A 14,671-nucleotide genomic window follows, 5' to 3' on the forward strand; every position below is an offset into this window, starting at 1 on the left:
GAAGGAAGGAAGGAAGGAAGGAAGGAAGGAAGGAAGGAAGGAAGGAAGGAAGGAAGGAAGGAAAGAAAAAGTGTGAGTGAAGGGAGGAGGGCCCAATTTATTGACAAAAGCAATGGGTGGCTCTATGGTTTCTGTTACCAGTCATACAGTGGAATAGAAAACCTGATATTTTCACCACTAAACATTTAGAAATGATTAATAAACTATTACAAACACCTCTTAAGTGTATACTTTGGGCTCCCCTTGAAGAGTTTGGAGAGAGGTTGCTGGTCCCTTAAGCAAGGAGCCTTGGTTTTGATAGTCACTCAGGGACAAAAACTTGGCCCTTACAGGGTAGGATTCAGGAATGACACTGTCCTATATTCCTGAGATCTCTGAAGGGCTACACCCTTAGTGAAATACTGGACTAGAAAAAAAATTCACTCGCTGGTACAGGATGAAAATAAGGAAGCTAGGCTGAGCACGGTGGCTAACGCCTGTAATCCCAACACTTTGGAAGGCCCAGGTGGGTGACCACTTGAGACCAGGAGTTGGAGTCCAGCCTGAGCAACATAGCGAAACCCTGACCCTACTAAAAAGACAAAAAAGAGCGTGGTGGCATGTGCCTGTAGTTTCAGCTACTGGGGAGGCTGAGGTGGGAGGATCGCTTGAACTCAGGAGGTGAAGGTTGCAGTGAGCCGAGATCTCGCCACTGCACTCCAGGCTGGGCAACAGAATGAAACTCTGTCTCAAAAAAATTTAAAAAAAAAAGAAGGAAGCTTATGGACCTTGTTTGCCTCTGAGAACATGTAACCACAACCTATCCCTCATATGCACTTAGGATTTGAATTTATACTACCTCTGTAGTCAGGCAAACCCACCACAGATAAATTAACTTAAAAAGTGGTCCAGCTTAGAAATATCCCTGAGGCACCTGGCAGAAAAAACACAAAATTTCTCCATATGACAAAATCCTTAACCAAGCCTCACCAGATTCCTTCAATAATACCTCACTAGCCGGGCGCGGTGGCTCAAGCCTGTAATCCCAGCACTTTGGGAGGCCGAGGCGGGTGGATCACGAGGTCAGGAGATCGAGACCATCCTGGCTAACATGGTGAAACCCCATCTCTACTAAAAATACAAAAAACTAGCCGGGCGTGGTGGCGGGCGCCTGTAGTCCCAGCTACTCGGAGGCTGAGGCGGGAGAATGGCGTGAACCCGGGAGGCCGAGCTTGCAGTGAGCCGAAATTGCGCCACTGCACTCCAGCCTGGGCGACACAGCGAGACTCCGTCTCAAAAAAAAATAAAATAAAATAAAAAAATAATAATACCTCACTAAAAGCGAGCTCAAAATACAAAATAACCAAATACATAAGAAAACCAGAAAGGCAATAATGTGTGTATAACAAATGTATAACATTTGGGTAGCGCTTTGTTGCTAAATATTAGAATGTTTCTAAGCAGGGCAATTTCAAGTAACCTACAAAATCTGGTATCTTCTCCTCAGTGAGGAAATATTTGGAACCCCATTAAAAAGAATTGGGAATGATATTCTGCCATACAGGTCCAAGAAATGGAGGATGCAAGTTATAAAATAATAAACATAGCTTGAAACTTCATTTTGAAGAAAAACTATAGAGGTTATGTATTTGTATGTGCATATAACAGAGTATAGAAACGTATACACCAAACTTATCAGAAAGTAGGATTTGGGGAGGATTGAGGGAGAATTTTAAAAATTTACATATTGTTCAGATACAGTTTTTTGCTTTTGACAATGAGCATTTGTAATTTTTTTAATAAAGGAAAACATTTTTAGGAGCTCTTTTGCTTGTAACAACAATAGCAACTATTTTGTCATTGAAAATAATGTACAAAACCCAGTTTTCTGAGTGCAATACAACTGCTAGCTACAGGAAAGTAAGCAATGGACTAGGAGGACAAACCCAAGATTCTTTGAAAATCCTGTTTTTCACATTTCTCTTAATTTGGCATTCTGTCACCTACAATGTAATTACTCAGACGGTGGTTCTTAGAAAGTGTCCCCTTCCGAGAATAATGCTTATTAAGAACAACTTGGAAATGATTCAAGAACTGACTATAGGTCACAATTGACTTACACAATAAACTTTATAGCTATGCCCCAAAGAGATCAGATCACAGCATTAGAAAAAATGGTGAGATCATCCCCTCACTTGTGGTTGGCTTAGATCTAGTCAAGTAATCAAAGAAATTCTGAATACTAAAAGACTAGTAACTCTCCATTTTGAAGAATTGAGTTGAGATGCCTTAAAAAAAAAAAAAAAAAAAAAAAAAAAAAAAAAAAAGATGTCTTGCTAAAAGATGTGCCCATTATAAGTATGGAGAAATAATTTGCTATGTTCCAAAGATAAAAGCCTTGCTAGAGGTAAGAAATATATAAAGTATAGGAAAAAAAGAAACATTTCCAAGACAAAATTTAAAAAACGAATAGTAAGGGATTTTTGTTGCCTTAAAACTTAGCATCTGAAATTTAGCATTTGAAGAGTTAATTTTAATTGGATATATTTCATAATAAGTATCTGAATTATGAGAGGCTGAACTGATTCTATAGTTTCCTTTTAACAAAATTTATCCTCCCATTGGCCAAATTTGGGACATGTTGAACATCAAAAAGAAAAGAGACTGTAAAATGATTGCAAAACATCAGATAAATAAAACTCCATGTGTCCGTAGTGATATTCAAAGAGAAAAAGAAAAAATAAAGGCTCTTTTTTAAGAATGTCAACTAATAAAAGTAGAAGGAAAGATATTTAGAAACCTATCACTTTGCATCCCCAAAGCAATCACTGATTCAAGCAAAGATCAGTCATGGCCAGGCACAGTGGCTCCCGCCTGTAATCCTAGCACTTTGGGAGGCCAAGACGGGCAGATCACCTGAGGTCAGGAGTTCAAGACCAGCCTGGCCAACATGGTGAAACCCCATCTCTACTAAAATACAAAAATTAGCCTGGTATGGTGGCGGTGCCTGTAATCCCAGCTACTCAGGAGGCTGAGGCAGCAGAATCGCTTGAACCCGGGAGATGGTGGTTGCAGTGAGCCGAGATCGCGCCACTGCAACTCCAGCCTGGGCGGCTAAACGAGACTCTGTCTCAAAAAAAAGAAAAAAAAAAAGAATCAGCCATGTAAGCTAAAGCCATTAAGTGGAATTTGTTGAGGGATAGGAGAGCCACAGTACCAAAGAATCCATCCCCAAATACTATTTGCATAAGAAGACTTACCTTTATCATGAAGAAATCTATATTCACCAACTTAATCAAGGTATCAAATAGTGGGGCAACCTGCTATTGTTTCTTGATGTGAAAGAGTAAGAGTATACAACATCATTAGAGAAATATTCTTGCCAAGAATGTTTAACCTGAATTTGATCAAGTCTCACCCAGTTTGTAGGAAATAAAGGGCCCAGATTCTAAGACAACATAAGGAAACAACCAAATCCAACATGTTGGCCTTTCTACAAGAAAACTGTCCTTACTCTTTAAAGAGCCAATTATCTGGCGGGGCGTGATGACTCACGCCTGTAATCCCAGCACTTTGGGAGACAGAGGCAGGCAGATCACTTGAGGCCAGGAGTTCAAGACCAGCCTGACCAACATGGTGAAAACTCATTTCTACAAAAAGTACAAACTAGCCGGTCATGCTGGCGCAGGCCTGTATTCCCAGGTATTCGTGAGGCAGAGGTGGAAGGATCACTTGAACTTGTGAGGCGGACATTGCAGTGAACCAATATTGTGCCACTGCCCTCCAGCCTGAGGGACAGATCCAGACTCCGTCTCAAAAATAAATAAATAGGTCGGGCGTGGTGTCTCACGCCTGTAATCCCAGCACTTTGGGAGGCCGAGGCGGGTGGATCACAAGGTAGGTCAGGAGTTCGAGACCAGCCTGACCACAACATGCAGAAACTCCGTCTCTACTAAAAATACAAAAAAATTAGCCAGGCATGGTGGTGCACACCTGTAATCCCAGCTACTCAGGAGCCTGAGGCAGGAGAATCGCTTGAACCTGGGAGGTGGAGGCTGCAGTGAGCCAATATCAAGCCACTGCATTCCAGCCTGGGTGACAGAGTGAGATTCTGTCTCAAAAAATAAAAACCTAGTATCTTTTGTTTAATGTGGGGAGACTGTTCTAGACTAAAAAGAAACCTACAACCCACAACCAAATGCAATGCATGACATTGACTGAATCCTGCTTTGTAGGGGAGGTAGGAGGGCAGAAAGCCGCTATTAAAAGTTCTTGAAACACATTGGGAAATTTTCCATATAAAATTTTGATATTATGAATTACTACTGATTTTCCTTAAGTGCGATCATATTGTAGGTATACAGGAGAATCTCCTTGTTCTTGGGTAATGTATGCTTTTTAGAGATAAAATATCATGATACCTGAAATTTACTTTAAAATATTTTATCAGTGTGGGGGAGAGGGGAGGATTGCTATGATAGTATCTGTCTTTGATCTGAAAAATCAGTAATATAGTTAAACCTAATACATAAATACAGTTACAGCAAGCATGGCAAAATGTTGACAACTGTTGAAATCTAGGTGGCATAGAGTTGTTTATTATACTATCCTTTCAACTTTTCCATGTTTGAGATTTTTTTGTAATGAAAAGTTGGGAGAGGGGATTATTTTCAGAAATATTTTCCTTAGATGGCACCTATAAAATGTATCCTAAATTTTAAAGTACCTTAACTAGAAGTTGTCTGCTTTCCTTCATTTGCTTGCTCATCGTCCATTCTAATACTAAAACCTGTCTATATTGCGCATATTCTAATGCTAGAATAGGTCTAATATAAATCTCACAAATAACACCAATAACCAGCACAAGATTTATAGGTGTAAACATCTGGTTTTATACCGAAATAACAAACTTAACAGCAGTAAAACAAATCGTTTATTACTGCATATGTGTTATATTAAATTTACACAATGATATATAAAAACACATACTGTTTATATTATATAGTAATTTAACATCAACAGGAATATCAACACAAGTACTACTCATGCACAAAACATGCATATATTGGTATACAAAAAGCAATTTTACACAATACTGTTTACCAAAAATTTTTTCTTAAAAAACAGCCCTTCCACGTAGGATCAGCGGTCCAATCTGGACTGGATTGCACTAATATGTTCAGGTCAATGCTTAGGTGGCATAGCGCTCAGTGAGCAATTCTGGGATTGGAGTCATGCCCAAGGGTTACTTCATAAATAGTGAATGTCTCTGTGCCCAAGGACCAAAATTTTATCCCAAAAGTAAATCCTCCAAGGAATGAAAGGTTAGATTGGCTACAAATTAGGGAGGGAAAAGAAGGCATCAAAATGTTGGATAAACGGCCCTAGAAGGGGTTATTAGGAACAGGGCCTAGGCACCAAGTGTGGCAAAAGTTTTTGTGAATCCTTTTAAGGTCCCTATCCAGGCTGCCATCTCTGGATTTAAGGTCTGGCCTCCAAGTCATGAGTCTAGTAAAAAAAACAGTTCTGAGAATAAAGCCGAATGGGCATACATCTGAGAAATGTAGACTACATAAAAAACTATAGAATACAATAACTGCCCCTCGTACCTACTTCACACTATTGTATGTGGTGCCCCTCAACAGGAAAAGCCTCATGGAGACACTGCCCTGAAAACTCAAGAAGCAAATATAAATCCAAAAATTCCATCCACCTGACCTTGGGATCAAATGGTCTTATCCCAATAGAACTTGAACATCGAAACCTGTACCTTGCCGGATGCTCAGAAAGATTAAAATAAAAAACAGCTGGTACCACAAAACTCACTATCACCATTAAAACCTCAATATTTACTTCTAACTAGCAAAACATTCTTAACCTTCCATTAAAGGCACTAGCGTCCGTATGTGAAGATGAAACAATAATTTACCTTGGTTTTATCTTTTTAAAAAAGCATTCCATTAAAGTATTATACAAAAATGAAACCACCACCTTTTTTATTTTGGCAACTAGAAAAAAAAAAAGACACTTTCTACACCAATGACGTCACTCAAACCGTCGTCATCAGTTTCAAAGAGCCAGACCGAAAGCGGAGGATCTTCTTCTTGAGGTTATGTGAGGCCTTAATTTTGACAAAGGTTTTTGCGTGGTGGTTGTGAAGGTCTGGCGCCGTTACCGTTTGAATGGGGAGAGTTTGGACAAACTGGGACCAAATCAAGCCACCGCTTTCTTCAGAGTCGCTGGTGGTTGTGCTCTCCCCCACGAACTCACCCTCGCTCACACTCGACTCGCTGTCCCCGAAGCAGTTGGTGGTGTAATTGCTCTGCTCATCCTCACTGGTGTCCACCACGGTGGAGTGGAACAGGGACTCGCACTCCGCCGAGTATTCGGAGTCGCTAGCTACATAGGCGTAGGGACTGGCGTAGGGCAGCTGCACCGGCGCGGGGTACAGCCCCACATTCTCCCGGCGACCCCGCCGGGCCCTCCGCAGGGCCTCTTCATACGAAATCTCGGCCGAGGACTTCCACCGCCGGTAGTCAGTTCGCTTGTGCTTAGGTTTGGCCACTACCGCCTCCCGTCCGTGGCCGTGCGCCCTGCTGCCCGCCCTGTGGCCCCCGCCCGCGGGCCTACCAGGAAGACCAGCCTCGGGCCCGCCCCCGCTCTTCCTCCCCTTGGAGGAGGCTTTCTTGAGTTTCTTATTTGTATCCAAGTCATCCGGGAAGCGACACTTTTTGCTGCCGGCCCGCGTTTTCTCCCTGACGGTGGGCAAGCCGTTCTCCAGCCCCTGGAGGGCTGGGCCGCGGTGCTTCAGGCTAGAGCTCTTCGCGACGCCCACGTTCCTGTGGCCCCGGTGGAGCCTGACACTGGGCTGCTGCCCCGGGATGAACTGGGCCTTGACCAGGTGCGCTTCCTCCAGGCTTTGGGAAGAAGAGCCCTCGCTCTTGAAATCCAAGGCAGGCCTCTCTTCCACCGGGAAAGCTGGAGACAGCAGGGGAGGAGTGGCCGGGGTGACGCCCTGCAGGCTGTTTTTCTGTGACATCTTTTTCAGAGGCTGGACAACTTTGTTCTCCTGCGGCGGGGCAGTGCCTATGCCGGGACTCTCCTTTGGCGAAGCCCCTGAGAGCTGAGCGTTTTCTTTAGGGGACTCCCCTGTCCCGATGGCGGGACACCGAGCATGTTCTTGGGAGGCTGGCTTGGCCGTTTTCGGCAGGTGCTTACTCTGAAGGTCGGAGGCAGCGCCTGAGGGGCAGCCCTCTGGCAGGGGCAACCTCTTGCTTTCGGCTTGTTCGGCCTTTGATTCTTTTGACCAGGGCTTCGGTGGGGAGAATGTCCCATTGTCCAGAGAAGGTATCCCGCTAGAGGGCAGACATGCCTGTTTCGAATTCTTAAGGTTCACACTGTTGCCCTGCGAGACACCGCCCGGGGCTCTGATACAAACGCTCCCGTTCCTCAGAAGCCCTTTCGTGGGGTCAGCGTTCACGCTGGTTCTTGGTTTGTTGGTCCTTACAGGGTGTGTTTTTTTCTGGACGAGGCTCAGAATGTAGCCATCCATTTTCTTGCTGGATGAAGGATGGGAAGCAGACCATAGACTGCTTGGGGACGGTAAAGAACTGTCTGTTTTGACGGCATTTAGCTCAGATCCACCGCAAATGTCATTGGCATGGTTTCCAAGCCTGTCCTCTTCCCTCAGAGGGTTGCCCGTCAGACAAAGGAGAAACATTGGACTCTGCACAGCCACAGCATGAAGTGGACTGGGATACCGATACACATCATTCCCGTTTTTGGACACCAGATCACACTGGTACTTGGGATTCACATCTGCAATGACATCAAGGGAATTAAATTGTGGTGTGGAGAGGGAACGGCAAACTGCCCCTGAGGCCTGGTCTTCACAGTGGCCTTCTTTATATTCCAACAATCCTATGAGATCAGAAAAACATTTAAAGGTACACTCTGAAGAAATGAATTGGTCAGCACCAGCTTGACTCTTCGGCCAATTTTTATGAAAAATCCATGGGTAGAGAGAGCATGCCAAGGATTAAAAAACGCTGCCCTACCATTTGACATGTAATTACTGCTACTGGATGAGGGGGAAATATTTAACAAATGTTTTGACAGCAGATAATAAATCCTCTGAAGGAAAAATACTCAGCCATTAAGAATGTTTTCAAACTGCTGCATCATAGAGGGAAAACACTTTGAAGTTTAGTGAAAATAATGATATAATACTAGAATATGATTATTTTACTATGATCACATGTATGCAAAGAAAAAACATCTTGAGATGAAGCACACCAAGATTCTAGTAGTAGTATTTCAGTATGATGAGAAACAAGTGATATTTACTTTATTTTCTGTTTTCCGAATTTTCAATCATAACTGTACTGCATTTACAACTAGGAAAAATAAAATGTTTTGAATCACGGTTTCTCTAGGCTGCTCTCCCCTCTGTGTTCTATGGCTTTCTTTAGGATAAACTGTACATTCAGTAGGCTTTCTCCTCATTTTGTGTTTTTTAAAACCTAATTCTTAATGACATTCATTCAAATATAACTGTCAATTGAAAGGTGATGGAAACCAATCAAACTTCAGTAAAAACATCAGATTTAAATAATAATTGCCTTATATTTTCAATAGTGATGCTAAAAAAATAAAACAGGGGCCAGGTATGATGGCTTATGCCTGCAATCCTGACTCTGGAAGGCTGAGTCCAGAGGATCGCTTAGGCCCAGGAGTCCAAGACCAGCCTGGACAACATAGTGAGACCCCATCTCTCTAAAAACAAATTTCAATTTAAAACTTTTTTTTTAATATGATAAAGAATTCTTGATTTAAGATTTTAAAAGATTGAGTGGTAATATTAATGGATAAATTTCCCCTATCTTGAAAATGTAGATGCCAAAGTACAACAAAATCAAGCTTGCTGTCTTAAATGATTTTGATCTCTTAAGTTGGCGAATATTATAAATAACAAATCCTTTTAATGACCTTCAGTTATCAGAGAAAATTAAAATTGAGTTTATCAGTAATAATTTGTCCTCCATTATATTTATTCATTCAAATACTGAGAATCTACATGTGCCTGATTCTATGTTGAGAAAGCTCCATGAACTTCAATGATAATTAGCAGTCTGAGGGAAAAAATAGTCTAGACCTAGAGATGATATGTAAAGAAAATATAATAAAACAAAAGTGCCGTGTCCCCACCCACATGACCCTCCCCTCAATAAAGAGCTTTTTCTAAAAGGAAACATCTAGCTAACATCCTTCCCTATCCTTCCTCCCCCAGCAACCTAAGCCCTATCTCTGCCTTACTTAAAGCCACACTGACAAACGCTTCACTATTCATCCCTTTTCCCTCTTTAGAGTTGAACAAAACAGATATCCCAGCCCCCAAGGCCTTGTGCAACTGTCTCAATTATGTGAGGATGTGGCATTTGGAAGAGCACGGGTCTGTCTTGAAGGAAAACCTAAACCAAAGTGCCTTTAATGGGTTTATAAAGTTTCCCTCTGAAACCAGATCTGTGGAATGAAGGGGAGTAATTACCAATGAACTTGAGGCCCAGACCCTCTAGATAACACAGTTCTGTGCTTCCCCAAATGATTGCTGCTGACAACACACAGATACGAAGACACCAGCCAATTAGCTCCCTCAGCTGCTCAGTGTTGTCTGCCTTGCCCGGACTCAAAAATTCAGGCCTATTCCCAAGTGGAGAACACAGACAAACCGGGAGAGTGATGACTTGTGCCAGCACCCAGAGCAATTCTAATCTTCATATTTTCTCTTACAAGAATTCACAATATAACAGGACTAAGGAAGAAGTCTTGAGTTCCAGCAGCAACCCTGCCATTCAGCAGATGGAGAACCTCTGACAAATGGCTTATAAGCCAAAATTCCTCTTCTGTTAGACAAGAAGTTTGAAAACAACAATTTCTGAATTCCCTTGGGATGATGGAAAACCATGGACCTGGCAGTTAGGCCTGAGCTTAACTTCTGCCTCTGCCACTCACTATCTATAGAGCCTTAAATAACATATCTAACCTTACTAGGCCTCATTTTTTTAATACATAAAATGGAGCTAACAAGACCTGTACTGTGCAGAACTACTGGGAGGATTCAGTGGAGATAAATGTATACAGAGCATCCAGCACAGTGTGCGACACATACTGGAAATGCAGAAACTCTTCTAGTATAATAGCATGATTCCTTCTGGGGGTCATTGCAAAGATATCCCAAAATAAGGAATAATGGCATGTGGGCACCCACTTACTAAAAGAAAAACAAGCTGCCATCATGCAGAATATTCTGGAGAACATGAAGGGGCCACTGCACCCTGAAGTGCCAACCAGTTTTTGGCCAGGCTGGTGGACATATTTAACTTAATGTGAGTGTTAGATTGATTGATTGAGATGGTGCCTCACTCTGTTGCCCAGGTTGGAGTGCAATGGCAAGATCTCGGCTCACTGCAACCTCCGCCTCCAGGGTTCAAGCGATTCTACTGCCTCAGCCTCTCAAGTAGCTGGGATTACAGGCACATGCTGCCACACCCAGCTGATTTTTGTATTTTTAGTAGAGAAGGTGTTTCACCATGTTGCACAGGCTGGTTTTGTTTTTTGTTTTTTTTTTTTTTTTTTGAGCCTGAGTCTCTCTCTGTCGCCCAGGCTGGAGTGCAGTGGCACGATCTTGGCTCACTGCAACCTCCACCTCCTGGGTTCAAGCAATTCTCCTCCCTCAGCCTCCCAAGTAGCTGGGACTATAGGCGTGTGCCGCCATGCCTGGCTAATTTTTGTATTTTTAGTGGAGATGGGGTTTTACCATGTTGGCCAGGCTGGTCTTGAACTCCTGATCTCAAGTGATCCACCCACCTCGGCCTCCCAAAATGCTAGGATTATAGGGGTGAGCCACTGTGCCAGGCCAACCCAGGCTGGTCTTGAACTCCTGACCTCAGGTGATCCAACCGCCTTAGCCTCCCAAAGTGCTGGGATTACAGGTGTGAGCCACTGTACCCGGCTGAGTTTTAGCTTTAAATAATTAAAAGAAGAAAACAGTTCCAGAATGAAAGAAAATACAGACAAGTTAACCTAACAGCAAAGGCTCGGAAACAGAGCTCAATACCTACAATATTGGGACAGGATTTCTAGAGATAAACTGTCTTGCTGCCAACAGAATATATAACCAAGTAGCACCCAAAGGGTACTGGAATAGTTCTAGATACTCACCTAAATGAAACTATGAGTTCTAGCTGTAAGTATGGCACTAAATGCTGCAAATTGATGAACCTTTATTTTTCTACCAGTGAAAGGTGCTAGAGCCAAATAACCTTTTAAGGGCCCTTGACGCCTTCCAATTAAAAAATTTCTATCAGTGCTAAAAATTCTTACCTGCAGATTTGGGGCAACCATCTGAGAGAGTCAAGGTCGCCTCCAAGGGGCTGCAAAAGCAGGTGCTGGAATGACAACTGGATAAACACTCACTGAACACCGAGTTAGAGGAATTGGAAAGGGATCCTGAAGCCCCATCACTCAGCTCATAAAACCCTACAAATAAAAACACCATTGGAATTAAGATCATGTCAAGGAATAATGCATATTCATGCTTAAAAGGAAAATGAATAATCATTTAGGGAAAGGAGATTTTTGTTTGTTTGTTTTTTGGCCAATTTTGGTTCATTGGACTTTAGTGTCCTAATCTTATGGTCTTATTTCAAACAATCCTTAGGAAAAGGCAGAGCCATAACCAGGGGTACATTTCAGAGTTACTCTCACCCTCAAACTGACCTTACTCCTTGACCCCGCCTTTGAAGATGTCCAAGGAAAGAAACTTAGATCTGTCAAGCCTCATCTTTATCATGATTGTTTCAGAAAAATAATAAGAGAAAAATCTATTTAAGGAGCCAATGGTTTAAAAGAAAAAAAAAAAAAACTTTTGAAGTGGTCTCAGGAAGTTGAAGTGTGACTAATTTTCTAGCCCAGTTCTGACTTACTCAAGTTTCAAAGGAGGGCAGCTCTTGCAGAAATTTGAATAGCTTTTATTTTTAAACTCGGGGGGACTCCAGTCACATCGATCTCATTACTAAAAATTTTGTTGTCTGAGTTTATTTCCCTCTTATTCCAATGAAACTGAATGGCAGGCTGCTTTTTTTTTTATTTTATTTTTTATCCTCTCTCTGTGCACTGGAAACAAACTCCATTGCCATTTGCAGGTCTGGGAATGTTAACCACAAGGGGCTGAGATATAACTCAAGAGTGCAGAATTCTGTCCTTGTGCTCACTCACTCACCTGAGCTAGGCCGACTGTCTGTCTCCAGGTGCTCTTCAGATGTCTTTTCTACATCCAGTCTCAGGTCACTTATCTGCTTGTCAAGCTCTTGCAACTGATTCAACAAACCAGCATCTCTTCGCCTCAAACAATTCTGATTAGGAAGAAACAAAGGAAACATGAATATACAGGGGTGACGTAAGAACCAGAAAGTCAAGTCTAAGGATTCAAATTACCCATCTGAAGAGTTCACTAAAACTTAGAAAACCAAAATTTTACTGGATGACCTGAAGTAAAAAAAGACTTCGAGAATTCAAGAATATGTCCTATGTTTAATTCCACTTTCTCACATTTTGTGGTGATATAAAGTTTCTTCATAAAAACAAGGCTTTAGTTTCAACTAATATATGCAAACTGACTTTTTATAGGTAGGGACAAGAAAAACGGACTGAGACTTTAAATCATCTGGTGTATAACCAGTCTTTTAAAAAACAATACTTCACAGTAGACTCTTTAATTTGAAGTGAGAGTAACAGATTTCCTATAATACGTTATAATCTTAGGTGAGATTTTCTGGCCAAATGTCTTGGCCTGCAGAGTTTTGTTTTCTACTAGTTGCTGTGTGGGGTTTAATCAGTCTTAGGGCCTTTGAAAGTGAGAAACTAATACTAATAGCCAGTGCCAAGTATAATGTGAGCTGGCAGAATCCAAAACCCTCATGGGAAGGCCCATCGAGATTTGAACGCCTCTGGGTTTCCAAAGGTGACAGATGGATTGTGCTAACTCACACTGCCACCTAGTGCTTCCTATTGCTGGAAAAACGGGAGAACTCAAAAAGCATCTGGTTCAAATCATGAATGCCAAGTCTACAAATGAAAATAGTACCATAAACACTGACTGGACTGGAATTCTCTTGACATACGGCTTTGCTCCCCTCAAGCGGACAATAGGAATGCACAATTACAATCCTGAGATTCGTGCAGACAAAAAGATGCAATTGCACAAGACAATAAAATGTAAAAGTCACCAGCCATAACCAGTGAGAACTGGCTCAAATCAGTGTTACACAGGAATCAGGTCTGTGACCAAAGCAGCACAGTAAAATACCAAAACAGAGATATTACACAAACCACAGTGTACATCCTTACAACACACATGCATATGAATATCTATGCCTCTTGTCTTTTGACTTAAAAAGCTTGGAGACATAAACCATATGTTTGTTTGCTACAACTAATTTCTTCAGGAAAAATGAACCTATCAAGTAAAAGCATTTGGGTGCTTAAAAAAAACACACACAGAGAGAGAAAAGAAATGATCTGAAAAGAGATAATAGAGGAAAACATATGACAACCGCACAGCATCACCACTTTGTTGTGGGAGGGCCACTACCCGGCATGTGTCTAGTTTGGATAGCATCACTTGGTCAGGTAAGGGCGTTTGCTGTTTCCAAAACTACATTTTAAGGTCAATGAAAACAAAGCTGCCGCCATTATTCTGAGGCGGGGTCAAAAGCCGTTCATCAATACATTAAGCTACAAAGTTCTTTTCCTTCCCCACTAATGAAGACTGCATAGAATGACTGAGACAAATCCAGTAAGATAAATGCTCCCCGAGAGCAGGTTCTCTTTTCTCCCACCTCCACCACCAATCACAGCTGGCAGAACGTATAAAATATGAGAGGAGGGGACACAGTCTCCAGCCAAATTTCCATCATTTCCATCTAGTTTGAGCTGCCTTATACAAAGGGCTTCTATTTGAAATTAAGCACCAGCCTGGGTGAAAGCTGGCATGCTGGGGAGAGCTCTCGGAGAGGCACGGCTCCCTACAGGCGCTCCAGTGTAATCGTAAAACTCGGCCTTGGACAGTTAAGCACGCCACAAACCCCCTCCTTGGCTTTTGGCCCCTCTCGGCGGGAGGAGATGAAGCCAAGAAAACCTCCAAATAAAATCGTATTTTAAGTGGGAGTTTGCAAACCTCTGGGGAGGGGGCATATACTCATCTAACTAAGGAGACCGAAGGTCAGAACTAGGCGACTCCAAGAATCCCGAAGGCAGAGGAGGAGGGAAGAGCGGCCACCCCCTTCCCGCAATCCGCGCGAGGTCGCCAGACACAAAGCGGGCACACGCCTGAAACGCGTGGGCGTCGGCAACCCACGCGCCGCAGGCACTCAGAAACGAGATCAGGGAGGTATGGGGCGGGCGGGGGCGTCCCGGGGGCGTCCCATAACAGCGAGCATCTCCCCAGCCAGAGTTAACCTCGCGTCCGCCCCAGGTCACCTGCCCGACCTCCAGCCCCGGGGCAGGGACAGCCGTGCTCCACCTTTGGGCATGACCTACCAATTGCTTTCGTAGTAGCAAGATGTTCTCCTCCAAGAACTTCTCTTCCAGGCGGCTGCGCTGCGCCGCCTCCCCCAGTAGCTCCCCGGCGCGG

General features: G+C 42.9%; 1 protein-coding gene across 1 annotated transcript in view; it reads right to left on the bottom strand.

Moving 5' to 3' along the window:
* Positions 1 to 4,852: 4,852 nt before the first annotated feature.
* Positions 4,853 to 14,671, bottom strand: part of DACT1 (dishevelled-binding antagonist of beta-catenin 1) — a 10,732-nt gene continuing 913 nt past the window's right edge. The window contains exons 2-5 of the mRNA XM_011989607.1: positions 14,578 to 14,668; positions 12,260 to 12,392; positions 11,362 to 11,517; positions 4,853 to 7,797 (exon numbers count right to left, since the gene is read on the bottom strand). Of these exons, the coding sequence (XP_011844997.1) occupies positions 6,029 to 7,797; positions 11,362 to 11,517; positions 12,260 to 12,392; positions 14,578 to 14,668 (2,149 nt within the window). The 3' untranslated portion in view covers positions 4,853 to 6,028. The remainder of the gene's footprint in view (positions 7,798 to 11,361; positions 11,518 to 12,259; positions 12,393 to 14,577; positions 14,669 to 14,671) is intronic.

This window comes from Mandrillus leucophaeus, unplaced genomic scaffold (assembly GCF_000951045.1).
Source record: "Mandrillus leucophaeus isolate KB7577 unplaced genomic scaffold, Mleu.le_1.0 Scaffold359, whole genome shotgun sequence".
Classification (NCBI taxonomy): domain Eukaryota; kingdom Metazoa; phylum Chordata; class Mammalia; order Primates; family Cercopithecidae; genus Mandrillus; species Mandrillus leucophaeus.